The sequence below is a fragment of the Nomascus leucogenys genome, chromosome 10 (genome assembly GCF_006542625.1).
Source record: "Nomascus leucogenys isolate Asia chromosome 10, Asia_NLE_v1, whole genome shotgun sequence".
In the NCBI taxonomy this organism is placed as follows: domain Eukaryota; kingdom Metazoa; phylum Chordata; class Mammalia; order Primates; family Hylobatidae; genus Nomascus; species Nomascus leucogenys.
The window spans coordinates 77,513,537-77,525,932 of record NC_044390.1 but is presented as its reverse complement, the minus strand read 5'-3'; the positions used below and the strand labels follow the sequence as shown (position 1 = coordinate 77,525,932).

The 12,396-nt window shown below is 48.1% G+C and overlaps 1 protein-coding gene across 3 annotated transcripts in view; it reads left to right on the top strand.

Moving 5' to 3' along the window:
- The first annotated feature begins 8,798 nt into the window (after positions 1-8,798).
- ANAPC7 (anaphase promoting complex subunit 7) overlaps positions 8,799-12,396 on the top strand; it is a 31,427-nt gene continuing 27,829 nt past the window's right edge. For 2 of the 3 annotated variants that reach the window (XM_030821368.1, XM_030821367.1), the window contains exon 1: positions 8,799-9,002. In XM_030821368.1, the coding sequence (XP_030677228.1) occupies positions 8,800-9,002 (203 nt within the window). In that variant the 5' untranslated portion in view covers position 8,799. Of the gene's footprint in view, positions 9,003-10,686; positions 10,860-12,396 lie in introns of those variants that run through there. The other variant, XM_030821369.1, reaches the window with a different exon arrangement.

The following is a 12,396-nucleotide window of genomic DNA, read 5'->3' as shown; positions in this document are numbered from 1 at the left end:
GAGGCAGAGGTTGCAGTGAGCCAAGATCGTACCACTGCACTCCAGCCTGGGTGACAGAGTGAAACTGTTTCAAAAAAAAAAAAAAAAAAAATTGGGATACTTCAAATTTTAAAATCTAGATTTATAACTATGAATTCTTTTGAAAAGTCAAATGATACAGAAAATTCCCAGCTGCCTGGGACTAATATATTGAAATTAAGTTGCAGCTGCCCCTGTAGATAGGGCATACTCCAGTTTGTTACAACTTTCCTGCTCCTCCCAATGTGCTGAGTGGTGATGTCAATTGCCATTTATCAAGATGACAATGTTATATATTGTTTTTGGATATATACATATTTAGAAAAAGTATTTAAGGTTAGGCGTGGTGCCTCAGGGCTGTAATCCCAGCACTTTGGGAGGCTGAGGTGGGCGGATCACCTGATGTTGGGAATTCAAGACCAGCCTGGCCATCAAGGTGAAACCTCATCTCTACTAAAAATACAAAAATTAGCTGTGCATGGTGGTGCGTGGCTGTAATCCCAGCTACTCAGGAGGCTGAGGCAGGAGAATCGCTTGAACCCGGGAGGCAGCGTTTGCAGTGAGCCAAAATCGTGCCATTGCACTCCAGCCTGTGCAAGAAGAATGAAACTCCATCTCAGAAAAAAAAAAAAAAAGTATTTAAAAGTTCACAGAAGGCTGGGCGTGGTGGCTAACACCTGTAATCCTAGCACTTTGGAAGGCCGAGGCTGGCAGATCACCTGAGGTCAAGAGTTCAAGACCAGACTAGCCAACATAGCAAAACCCTGTCTCTACTAAAAATACAAAAATGAGCCAGGCATGATGGTGCATGCCTTTAATCCCAGCTACTTGGGAGGCTGAGGCAGGAGAATCGCTTGAACCTGGGAGGCGGAGGTTGTGGTGAGCAGAGATCCTACCACTGCACTCCAGCTTGGGTGACAGAGTGAGACTCTGTCCCAAAAAAAAAAAAAAGAAAAAGTTCAGCTAGGCATGGTTGCTCACGCGTGTAATCCCAGCATTTTGAGAGGCCGAGGCAGGCGGATCACCTGAGGTCAGGAGTTGGAGACCAGCCTGACCAACATGGAGAAACCCTGTCTCTACTAAAAATACAAAATTAGCTGGGCGTGGTTGTCAGGCCTCTGAGCCCAAGCCTGCATGGATATATCCAGATGACCTGAAGTAACTGAAGAATCACAAAAGAAGTGAAAATGGCCAGTTCCTGCCTTAACTGATGACATTACCTTGTGAAATTCCTTCTCCTGGCTCAGAAGCTCCTCCACTGAGCACCTTGTAACCCCGCCTTGCCTGCCAGAGAACAACTCCCTTTGACTGTAATTTTCCTTTACCTACCCAAATCCTATAAAACAGCCCCACCCCTATCTCCCTTCGCTGACTCTCTTTTTGGACTCAGCCCACCTGCACCCAGGTGAAACAAACAGCCTTGTTGCTCACACAAAGCCTGTTTGGTGGTCTCTTCACATGGACGCATGTGACATTTGGTGCTGAAACCCGGGACAAGAGGACTCCTTCGGGAGACTGGTCCCCTGTCCTCAACCTCACTCTGTGAGGAGGTCCACCTATGACCTCGGGTCCTCAGACCAACCAGCCCGAAGAACATCTCATGAATTTCAAATCAGGTAAACGGTCTTTTCACTCTCTTCTCCAGTCTCTCTTGCTACCCTTCAGTCTCCCTCCCTCGCTACCCTTCAATTTCCCTGTCCTTCCAATTCCAGTTCTTTTTCCTCTCTAGTAGAGACAAAGGAGACACATTTTATCCATGGACCCAAAACTCTGGCACTGGTCACGGACTCGGGAAGACAGTCTTCCCTTGGTGTTTAATCACTGTGGGGATGCCTGCCTGATTATTCACCCACACTTCATTGGTGTCCGATCACTGCGGGGATGCCTGCCTTGGTCATTCACCCATATTCCCTTGGTGGCAAGTCAATTGCGGGGATGCCTGCTTTGGCTGCTCACCCACACTGCAGCCCAGGGCTGCTCACCACCCCCTTCTCCATGTCTCTACCTTTCTCTTTAAACTCACCTCCTTCACTATGGGCAAACTTCCGCCCTCCATTCCCGCATCTTCTCCTTTAGCCTGTGTTCTTAAAAACTTAAACTCTCTTCAACTCTCACCTGACCTAAAACCTAAGCATCTTATTTTCTTCTGCAACACCACTTGGCCCCAATACAAACTTTATAATGGTTCTAAATAGCCAGAAAATGGCACTTTTGATTTCTCCATTTTACAAGACCTGGATGATTTTTGTTGAAAAATGGGCAAATGGTCTGAGATGCCTGACGTCCAGGCATTCTTTTACACATCGGTCCCTCCCTAGTCTCTGTTCCCAATGTGACTTGTCCAAATCCTCCTTCTTTCCCTCTCGCCTGTCCCTTCAGTCCCAACCCAAAGCGTTGCTGAGTCTTTTGAATCTTCCTTTTCTACAGACCCATCTGACCTCTCCTCCCCAGGCTGCTCCTCACTAGGCCGAGCCAGGTCCCAATTCTTCCTCAGCCTCTGCTCCCCCACCCTGTAATCCTTTCATCACCTCCCCTCCTCACACCCGGTCCAGCTTGCAGTTTTGTTCCACAACTAGCCCTCCCCAACCTGCCCAACAATTTCCTCTTAAAAAGGTGGCTGTGGCTAAAGGCATAGTCAAGGTTAGTGCTCCTTTTTCTTTATCCGACCTTTCCCAAATCAGTTAGCGTTTAGGCTTTTTTTCATCAAATATAAAAATCCAGCCCAGTCCATGGCCCATTTGGCAACAACCCTTAGACGCTTTACCGTCCTAGACCCAGAAGGGCCAGAAGGGCCAGAAGGCTGTCTTATTCTCAATATACATTTTATTACCCAACCCACTCCTGACATTAAAAAAAAGCTCCAGAAATTAGATTTTGGCCCTCAAACCCCACAACAGGACTTAATTAACCTCACCTTCAAGGTGTACAATAATAGAGGCAGCCAAGTAGCAACGTATTTCTGAGTTGCAATTCCTTGCCTCCACTGTGAGACAAACCCCAGCCACATCACCAGTACACAAGAACTTCCAAACGCCTGAACCGCAGAGGCCAGGCATTCCTCCAGGACTGCCTGTCATGCGCATCCATGTGAAGAGACCACCAAACAGGATTTGTGTGAGCAACAAGTCTGTTTATTTCACCTGGGTGCAGGCAGGTTGAGTCCGAAAAGAGAGTCAGCTAAGGGTGGTGGGATTATCATTAGTTCTTATAGGTTTGGGATAGGCGTACAAAGTACATTCTTAAGGGAGGGGGAGAATATTACAAAGTATCTTCTTAAGGGCAGGGTAGACTATATCTTCCTTCCCCACCCTAACTGATTCGGGTGGGGAAGGAACAAATCACAATGGTGTATTTTCATCAGTTAAGTCTATTTTCATCTCTTTTGTGGATCTTCAGTTGCTTCAGGCCATCTGGATGTATATGTGCAGGCCACAGGGGATATGATGGCTTAGCTTGGGCCCAGAGGCCTGACACCGCCTACCCCAGGATCTTGCTTCAAGTGCTGGAAATCTGGCCACTGGGCCAAGGAATGCCCGCAGCCTGGGATTCCTCCTAAGCCATGTCCCATCTGTGCGGGACCCCACTGGAAATTGGACTGTCCAACCCAGCAGCCACTCCCAGAGCCCCTGGAACTCTGGCCCAAGGCTCTCTGACTGACTCCTTCCCAGATCTTCTCTGCTTAGTGGCTGAAGACTGACACTGCCTGATCACCTCGGAAGCCTACAGGACCATCACAGACGCTTTGGGTAACTCTTACAGTGGAGGGTAAGTCCGTCCCCTTCTTAATCAATACGGAGGCTACTCACTCCACATTACCTTCTTTTCAAGGGCCTGTTTCCCTTGCATCCATAACTGTTGTGGATATTGACGGCCAGGCTTCTAAACCTCTTAAAACTCCCCAACTCTGGTGCCAACTTGGACAACATTCTTTTATGCACTCTTTTTTAGTTATCCCCACCTGTCTAGCTCCCTTATTAGGTTGAGACATTTTAACTAAATTATCTGCTTCCCTGATTATTCCTAGGCTACAGCCACACCTCATTATTGCCCTTTTCCCCAGTTCAAAGACTCCTTCACATCCTCCCCTTGTATCTCCCCACCCTAATCCACAAGTATATGACACCTCTACTCCCTCCTTGGAGACCGATCATGCACCCCTTACCAGCCCATTAAAACCTAATCACCCTTAGCCTGCCATGCTTTATAAGGATTAAAGCCCCGTTATCACTTGCCTGTTACAGCATGGCCTTTTAAAGCCTATAAACTCTCCTTACAATTCCCCCATTTTACCTGTCCAAAAACCAGACAAGTCTTACAGGTTAGTTCAGGATCTGTGCCTTATCAACCAAATTGTCTTGCCTATCCAACCCACGGTGCCAAAGCCATATACTCTCCTATCCTCAATACCTCCCTCCACAACCCCTCCATAACCCATTATTCTATTCTGGATCTCAAACATGCTTTCTTTACTATTCCTTTGCACACTTCATCACAGCCTCTCTTCACTTTCACTTGGACTGACCCTGACACCCATTAGGCTCAGCAAATTACCTAGGCTGTACTGCCACAAGGCTTCACAGACAGCTCCCATTACTTTTTTTTTTTTTTTTTTTTGAGATGGAGTCTTGCTCTGTCCCACAGGCTGGAGTGCAGTGGCACGATCTCGGCTCACTGCAAGCTCCGCCTCCCGGGGTTCACGCCATTCTCCTGCCTCAGCCTCTCCGAGTAGCTGGGACTACAGGTGCCCGCCAAAACGCCTGGCTAATTTTTTGTATTTTTAGTAGAGACGGGGTTTCACCGAGTTAGCCAGGATGGTCTTGATCTCCTGACCTCGTGATCCGCCCGCCTCGGCCTCCCAAAGTGCTGGGATTACAGGCTTGAGCCACCGTGCCCGGCCGGCTCCCATTACTTTAGTCAAGCCCAAATTTCTTCCTCATCCATTACCTATCTTGGCATAATTCTTTGTGAAAACACACGTGCTCTCCCTGCTGATTGTGTCTGGCTAATCTCCCAAACCCCAAACCCTTCTACAAAACAACAACTCCTTTCCTTCCTATGCATTGTTAGGTACTTCCACTTTTGGATACCTAGTTTTACCATCCTGACTAAACCGTTATATAAACTCACAAAAGCAAACCTAGCTGACTCCATAGATCCTAAATCCTTTTGCCACTCATCTTTCCATTCCTTAAAAACAGCCCTAGAAGCTGCTCCCACACTAGCTCTCCCTAACTCAGCCCAACCCTTTTCATTACACACAGCCGAAGTACAGGGCTGTGTGGTCAAAATTCTTGCACAAGAGTTGGGACCGTGCTCTGTAGCCTTTCTGTCCAAACAACTTGACCTTACTGTTTTAGGCTAGCCCCCACATTATTCCGGATACCACACCTGACCCCCATGACTGTATCTCTCTGATCCACCTGACATTCACTCCATTTCCCCATATTTCCTTCTTTCCTGTTCCTCACCCTGATCACACTTGGTTTATTGATGGCAGTTCCACCAGGCCTAATCGCCACTCACCAGCAAAGGCAGGCTATGCTATAGTATCTTCCACATCTATCATTGAGGCTACTGCTCTGCCCCCCTGCACTACCTCTCAGCAAGCCGAACTAATTGCCTTAACTCAGGCCCTCACTCTTGCAAAGGGACTACGCATCAATATTTATACTGACTTTAAATATGCCTTCCATATCCTACACCACCATGCTGTTATATGGGCTGCAAGAGGTTTCCTCACTACTCAAGGGTCCTCTGTCATTAATGCCTCTTTAGTAAAAACTCTTCTCAAGGCCGCTTTACTTCCAAAGGAAGCTGGAGGGCCACCAAAAGGCATCAGATCCCAACGCTCAGGGCAACGCTTACGCTGACAAGGTAGCTAAAGAAGCAGCTTAGCCTTCCAACTTCTGTCCGTCATGGCCAATTTTTCTCCTTCTCATCTGGTCACTCCCACCTACTCCTCCACTGAAACTTCCACCTATCAATCTCTTCCCACACAAGACAAATGGTCCTTGGACCAAGGAAAATATCTCCTTCCAGCCTCACAGGCCCATTCTATTCTGTCGCCATTTCATAACCTCTTCCGTGTAGGTTACAAGCTGCTAGCCCGCCTCTTAGAACCTCTCATTTCCTTTCCGCTGTGGAAATCTATCCTCAAGGAAATCACTTCTCAGTGTTCCATCTGCTATTCTACTACTCCTCAGGGATTGTTCAGGCCCCCTCCCTTCCCTACACAACAAGCTCGGGGATTTGCCCCTGCCCAGGACTGGCAAATTGACTTTACTCACATGCCCCAAGTCAGGAAACTAAAAAACCTCTTGGTCTGGGTGGACGCTTTCACTGGATGGGTAGAGGCCTTTCCCACAGGGTCTGAGAAGCCCACCGTGGTCATTTCTTCCCTTCTGTCAGACGTAATTCCTCAGTTTGGCCTTCCCACCTCTATACAGTCCGATAACGGACTGGCCTTTACTAGTCAAATCACCCAAGCAGTTTCTCAGGCTCTTGGTATTCAGTGAAAACTTCATACCCCTTACTGTCCTCAATCTTCAGGAAAGGTAGAATGAACTAATGGTCTTTTAAAAACACACCTCACCAAGCTCAGCCTCCAACTTAAAAAGGAGGACTCTGTCAAGAATAGAGCCCAAAAACTCACCAACCAAGCAAGTAATTATGCTGAACCCCCTTGAGCACTCTCTAATTGGATGTCCTGGGTCCTCCCAATTCTTAGTTATACCTGTTTTTCTCCTTCTCTTAATTCGGACCGTGTGTCTTTCATTTAGTTTCTGAATTCATACAAAACTGCATCCAGGCCATCACCAATCATTCTATACAACAAATGCTCCTTGTAACAACCCTGCAATATCATCCCTTACCACAAAATCTTCCTTCAGCTTAATCTCTCCCACTCTAGGTTCCCACGCTGCCCCCAATCCCACTTGAAGCAGCCCTGAAAAACATTGCCCATTATCTCTCCATACCATCCCCAAAAATTTTCGCCACCCCAACACTTTACAACTATTTCATTTTATTCTTCTTATTAGCATAAGAAGACAGGAATGTCAGGCCTCTGAGCCCAAGCCTGCACATATACATCCAGATGGCCTGAAGTAACTGAAGAATCACAAAAGAAGTGAAAATGGCCGGTTCCTGCCTTAACTGACCCCTGACCTAGCAACTGATGTTATCTATAGATTATAGAAAGACATTGTGAAACTTCCCGGTCTGTTCTGTTTCACTCTGACCACCGGTGCATGTCACATACCCCCTGCTTGCTCAAACGACTCCCTCACGTGGACCCCCTTAGACTTGTGAGCCCTTAAAAGGGACAGGAATTGCTCACTCGGGGAGCTCGGCTCTTGAGACAGGAGCCTTGCTGATGCTCCCAGCCGAATAAACTCCTTCCTTCTTTAACTCAGTGTCTGAGGAGTTTTGTCTGTGGCTGGTGCTGCTACCATCCCACCTGCACCCAGGTGAAATAAACAGCCTTGTTGCTCACACAAAGCCTGTTTGGTGATCTCTTCACACAGACGCACATGACAGTGGTGGCGGGCGCCTGTAATCCCAGCTACTTGGGAAGCTGAGGCAGGGAGAATTCCTTGAACCCGGGAGGCAGAGGTTGCAGTGAGCTGAGAATTTGCACTCCAGCCTGGACGACAAGAGCAAAACTCCCGACTCAAAAAAAAAAAAAAAAGTTCACAGTGATGATGCCCACCAAAATCAAATAGAAGGTCTCATACATCCAGGAAACTAGAGTAGGGGATGAGATGGGAAAAGGATCTACAGGAGCTTCGACTGTGACAAAATGTAAGAGCTGAAAAAGTTGACTGATGAATATACACCGTGATTTTTTCAGAGCATTTTTTTTGCATCTATTACTGTAAAAATCAAATGAAAACAAAATATAGACCAAAACGACTGTCTCCTTCAAGAAAGGAGCGATAGGCTAGATCTGAGAGGATGATTGTGGAGAATATTCGGACTCTCAACTACCTAAACTGCCTCATTGGCTCAGTTACCTCCCTGGTCCCTGTATACATTTGAGTGTGCGATCCAACATAATTAACCAGTCGATCTGATTCCAAGTCAACCATTTAACAACCTGAGCACAAAATTTAAGCAGGCAGTTTCTTCCCTTGTGGGAAGGGAATGACAACTTCAACTTTATGGATTGTTGTGAACGTCCAATAACTTGTGTAAAACTTTTGTAAAACGTTAAGTGTGCCAGACACATGCTGGTTTATATGCGTATCAGCTAATTCCTGGATCCAGCCTTTATTTCCTCGGATCCAGGGAATAATTTTACATGGTGAAATATGCCCCTCGAACCAAGCAGTTCCTCCAGGGCGGAAGCCTGACTTTGGCAGGAACACAAAACACCTGAGGAGGGGCGCGGCGGCTCCAGCCTGGTGCGCATGCGCGACTGTAAAAGCCGTTAGGTCTGTTCCTGGCGCCCGATTAGAATATTTAATTCCAGTTGGAACGTTTTTCCTCACCTTACTGTATTTTATTTCTGGTAAATGCCCACACATTTTAACTTCTGAGAGGCACAAATTTCTCTCAGACTCATTCAAATTGACCGAGTAGTCTTACTAAGGTGTCTTTTGTCTCATTGTAAATCCTCAGTAAAATTTGCAGTTTAGGATGATGACGTAATTTTTGCGTAAAAATAACAACTCATTTCACCTGAAAGGGACCACCACAGGAGCAGGGACTCGAGTTTCTTTTTATTCGGGCACTTCAGTAGTTACCTCTTGCTTGGGGGTGGTGCCGCCTATGGACCTGATGGACCCCGGCGACGCCGCCATTTTGGAGTCTTCCCTAAGGATCCTCTACCGGTTTTTTGAGTCAGTGCTGCCGCCGCTGCCAGCGGCTTTGCAGAGCAGGATGAATGTGATAGACCACGTGCGGGACATGGCGGCCGCGGGGCTTCACTCCAACGTGCGGCTCCTCAGCAGCTTGTTACTTACAATGAGTAATAACAACCCGTGAGTTGAGGCGGGGAGCTGCCTGGGGCTGAGGAGAAAGCGGCGGCGGTCTGGGAGCTGGGGCTCAGGGCACGTGGGAACAGGCGGGAAGGAACGGCCGCCGGCGCCAGCGGAGGCTCCGGGGTCTGCGAGGGCGTCCTGGAGCGGAGCAGACCTCGGAGCGCAAGTTGGGTTCACTGGGTGCCGGCCTCAAGTCCCCGCGGGGATGTGGCCAGCGGCGGCTTGGAGACATAGAAGGCAGAGGCTCTGAGGACGACCCAGGCGAGGGTTTCCTGAGGCACCTGTCGCGGGGCAGCGCGACCGTCACATCGCTAGGCTGAATCCTTCCCTCTCGGCTCCTTCCAGAAGAACGTTTTTTTCTCTCGCTGCAGCTCAGGGACCCAGCCTCCTGGTTTTTATGTGCTAGCCCCCCGCATCTGAGATTGGTCCCCCCGTTAAGTGTATCAGTAGGGTCCACTTTCTCGCCTTGGGAAACCCCTGAAAACGGGGCCGGGCGCGGTGGCTCAGGCTTCTAATACGAGCACTTTGGGAGGCCGAGACGGGAGGATCGCTTAAGCCCAGGAGTTCAAGACCAACCTGGGCAACATAGGGAGACCCTGCCTGTACGAAAAATAAAAATTAAACAATTAGCCAGGCATGATGGTGCGTGTCTGCGGTCCCAGCTACTCGGGAGGCTGAGGCAGGAGGATCGCTTGAGCCCAGGAGGTCGAGGCTGCAGTGAGCCGTGGTCGCATCACTGTCCGTTACCGTGGGCGACAGAACGACAGCCTGTCTTAGAAAAAGGAAACGAGAGACTCCATTAATGGGTGGGCGTGGTGGCTTTCTTGCTTCTTTGAAGCACTGGGCTGATTCCATCCTTGAGTGCATGTCCCTCTCCTGCTTAAAATCCTTTATTGGCCGGGCGCAGTGGCTCATGCCTGTAATCCCAGCACTTTGGGAGGCCGAGGCGGGCGGATCACGAGGTCAGGAGATCGAGATCATCCTGGCTAACACGGTGAAACCCCGTCTCTACTAAAAAAATACAAAAAAAATTAGCAGGGCGTGGTGGCGGGCGCCTGTAGTCCCAGCTACTCCGGAGGCTGAGGCAGGATAATAGCGTGAACCCGGGAGGCGGAGCTTGCAGTGAGCCGAGATAGCGCCACTGCACTCCAGCCTGGGTGACAGATCGAGACTCCGTCTCAAAAAAAAAAAAAAAATCCTTTATTGCACTCATGAAAATTCTTTCCCATGGCTTCTGAAGGCAAATATCTGCCCTCCACTGTTTGCAACTTCATCTCATTACTCTGTTCACTGCTCTCCAGCCTCCCTGGCTATTCTTTCTGTTATTTGTTTTTGTTTATTTATTTTTATTTTTTTGAGACAGAGCCTCGCTCTGTCGCCCATGCTGGAGTTCAGTGGCGCGATCTTGGCTCACTGCAGCCTCCGCTTCCTGGGTTCAAGCGATTCTCCTACCTCAGCCAAGCAAGTAGCTGGAATTACAGGCGAGCACCGCACGCCCAGCTAATTTTTGTAATTTTAGTAGAAACAGAGTTTCACTATATTGACCAGTCTGGTCTTGAACTCCTGACCTCAGGTGATCCCACCGCCTCAGCCTCCCAAAGTTTCAGGATTACAGGCGTGAACCGTCGCGCCTGGCCTCTTTGTGTTATTTGAATGCACCAAGCGTGTTCTCTTCTCTGGGCCCTTGTACTTGCTGTTCCTGCTGCGACGGTCCTCATCTCAGCGCTGCCTCCTCTTTCAGGTTTTAGCCTGGATATTTCTCCTAAAGAGCCTTCTCTGACTCCCAGGACTCTCAGGTACTCCCACTTTTCTACCGTTCGCATCACCCACCAATTGAAAGCGCAGTGGCTGTGCGCAGTAAGCACTCACATGCTTATTGAGTGTGTTGAGGAAGTGAGTACAACCTCAGGGAGGTGAAATACCCTTGTCCAAGTTCACACATCCAATAAATGGAGGAGTACGATGCCTGGACCTGGTCTTCTCTGACTGGAGAGTCTCCATTCTGAGCCACCAGTCTGCTACCTCCAAATGGCGTTATAATGGAAACTTCTACTCTGTAGATGTATTAGTGTTTGGCCTGCTATAGAAGCTGGTCTAGGTCAGAAGGGAAAAGTCCTTTAAGTGCTTACAATGCAGCTGCTGCTGCCCATTGGATTTTCATTAGTGCGCTTTGGTGTTTTGTTTTGTTTTGCTTTTCAGACAGAGTCTTGCTTTGTTGCCCAGGGTGGAGTGCAGTGGTGGGATCTCGGCTCACTACAGCCTCCACCTCCGGGGCTCAAGTGATCCTCCCACCTCAGCCTCCTGAGTAGCAGGGATTACAGATTCGCACCACCAAGCCCGGCTAATTTTTTTTTTTTTTTTAATAGCGATGGGGTTTCATCATGCTGGCCAGGCTTGTCTCGAACTCCTGACCTCAAGTGATCCCCATGACTTAGGCCTCCCAAAGTGCTGGGATTACAGGCGTGAGCCACTGAGCCCGGCCTCATTAATATGCTTTGGACCTTACTAGTGAGACCCGTCATTTTGCCACCATCCACTTCATGTTGACAGGAGCCCTGGTCTCTGTCAGCCTTATGTATTTATTCTGGAGCCTTTCACTTGGTTCTGAGTGATTTGTCAAAGCATACAGTTTCCACTTTTGGAGATTTAGGCCCTAGTTACTCTTAGTTCTTAAAGATGTTACAGGATAGTTTGAAACAGTTTAATTCTCTGGCTAGACGAAGTTTAGCCCATGCTTTTTCATATTAGGTTAGATTGGCAGTTTCCTAGCTTCAGGACATGTTTAAGTTCTGACCTTCATGATGTATACTTTAAAATTTCTTGTGGAATAGGAATAGACATTGTTAAATTCAAACAGTGGAGAAGGGGCATGCAGATCAGTATCTTTCCCTGAGTCTTGAACCTCACCCCACCATTTCCTTTCTCCAGAGGCAATAACTATTTTTTCGTGTGTCATTAGAGAGATAACTTATGCATGTGTAAGTAGACATGTATGTTATATGAATATCTGAATGCTTTCTGTGGGTGTAATAATACTTTTGTATCTAAGCATCAAATGGTTATTTCTCACTACATACATAGAATCACAGAGTTTGAAAACTTAAGTCATCTAGACTATACTCTTTTTTTGTTGTTTTTTTCTGTTTTTTGGGGAAACTGAGTCTTGCTCTGTCGCCAGGGCTGGAGTGCAGTGGCGTGATCTCGGCTCACTGCAGCCTCCACCTCCTGGGTTCAAGCAGTTCTCCCTCAGCCTTCCAAGTAGCTGGGATTACAGGCGCCCACCACCACGCCTGGCTAATTTTCTTATTAGTAGAGATGGGGTTTCAACGTGTTGGCCAGGCTGGTCAAACTCCTGACCTCAGGTAATCCTCCCTACTTGGCCTCCCAACGTGCT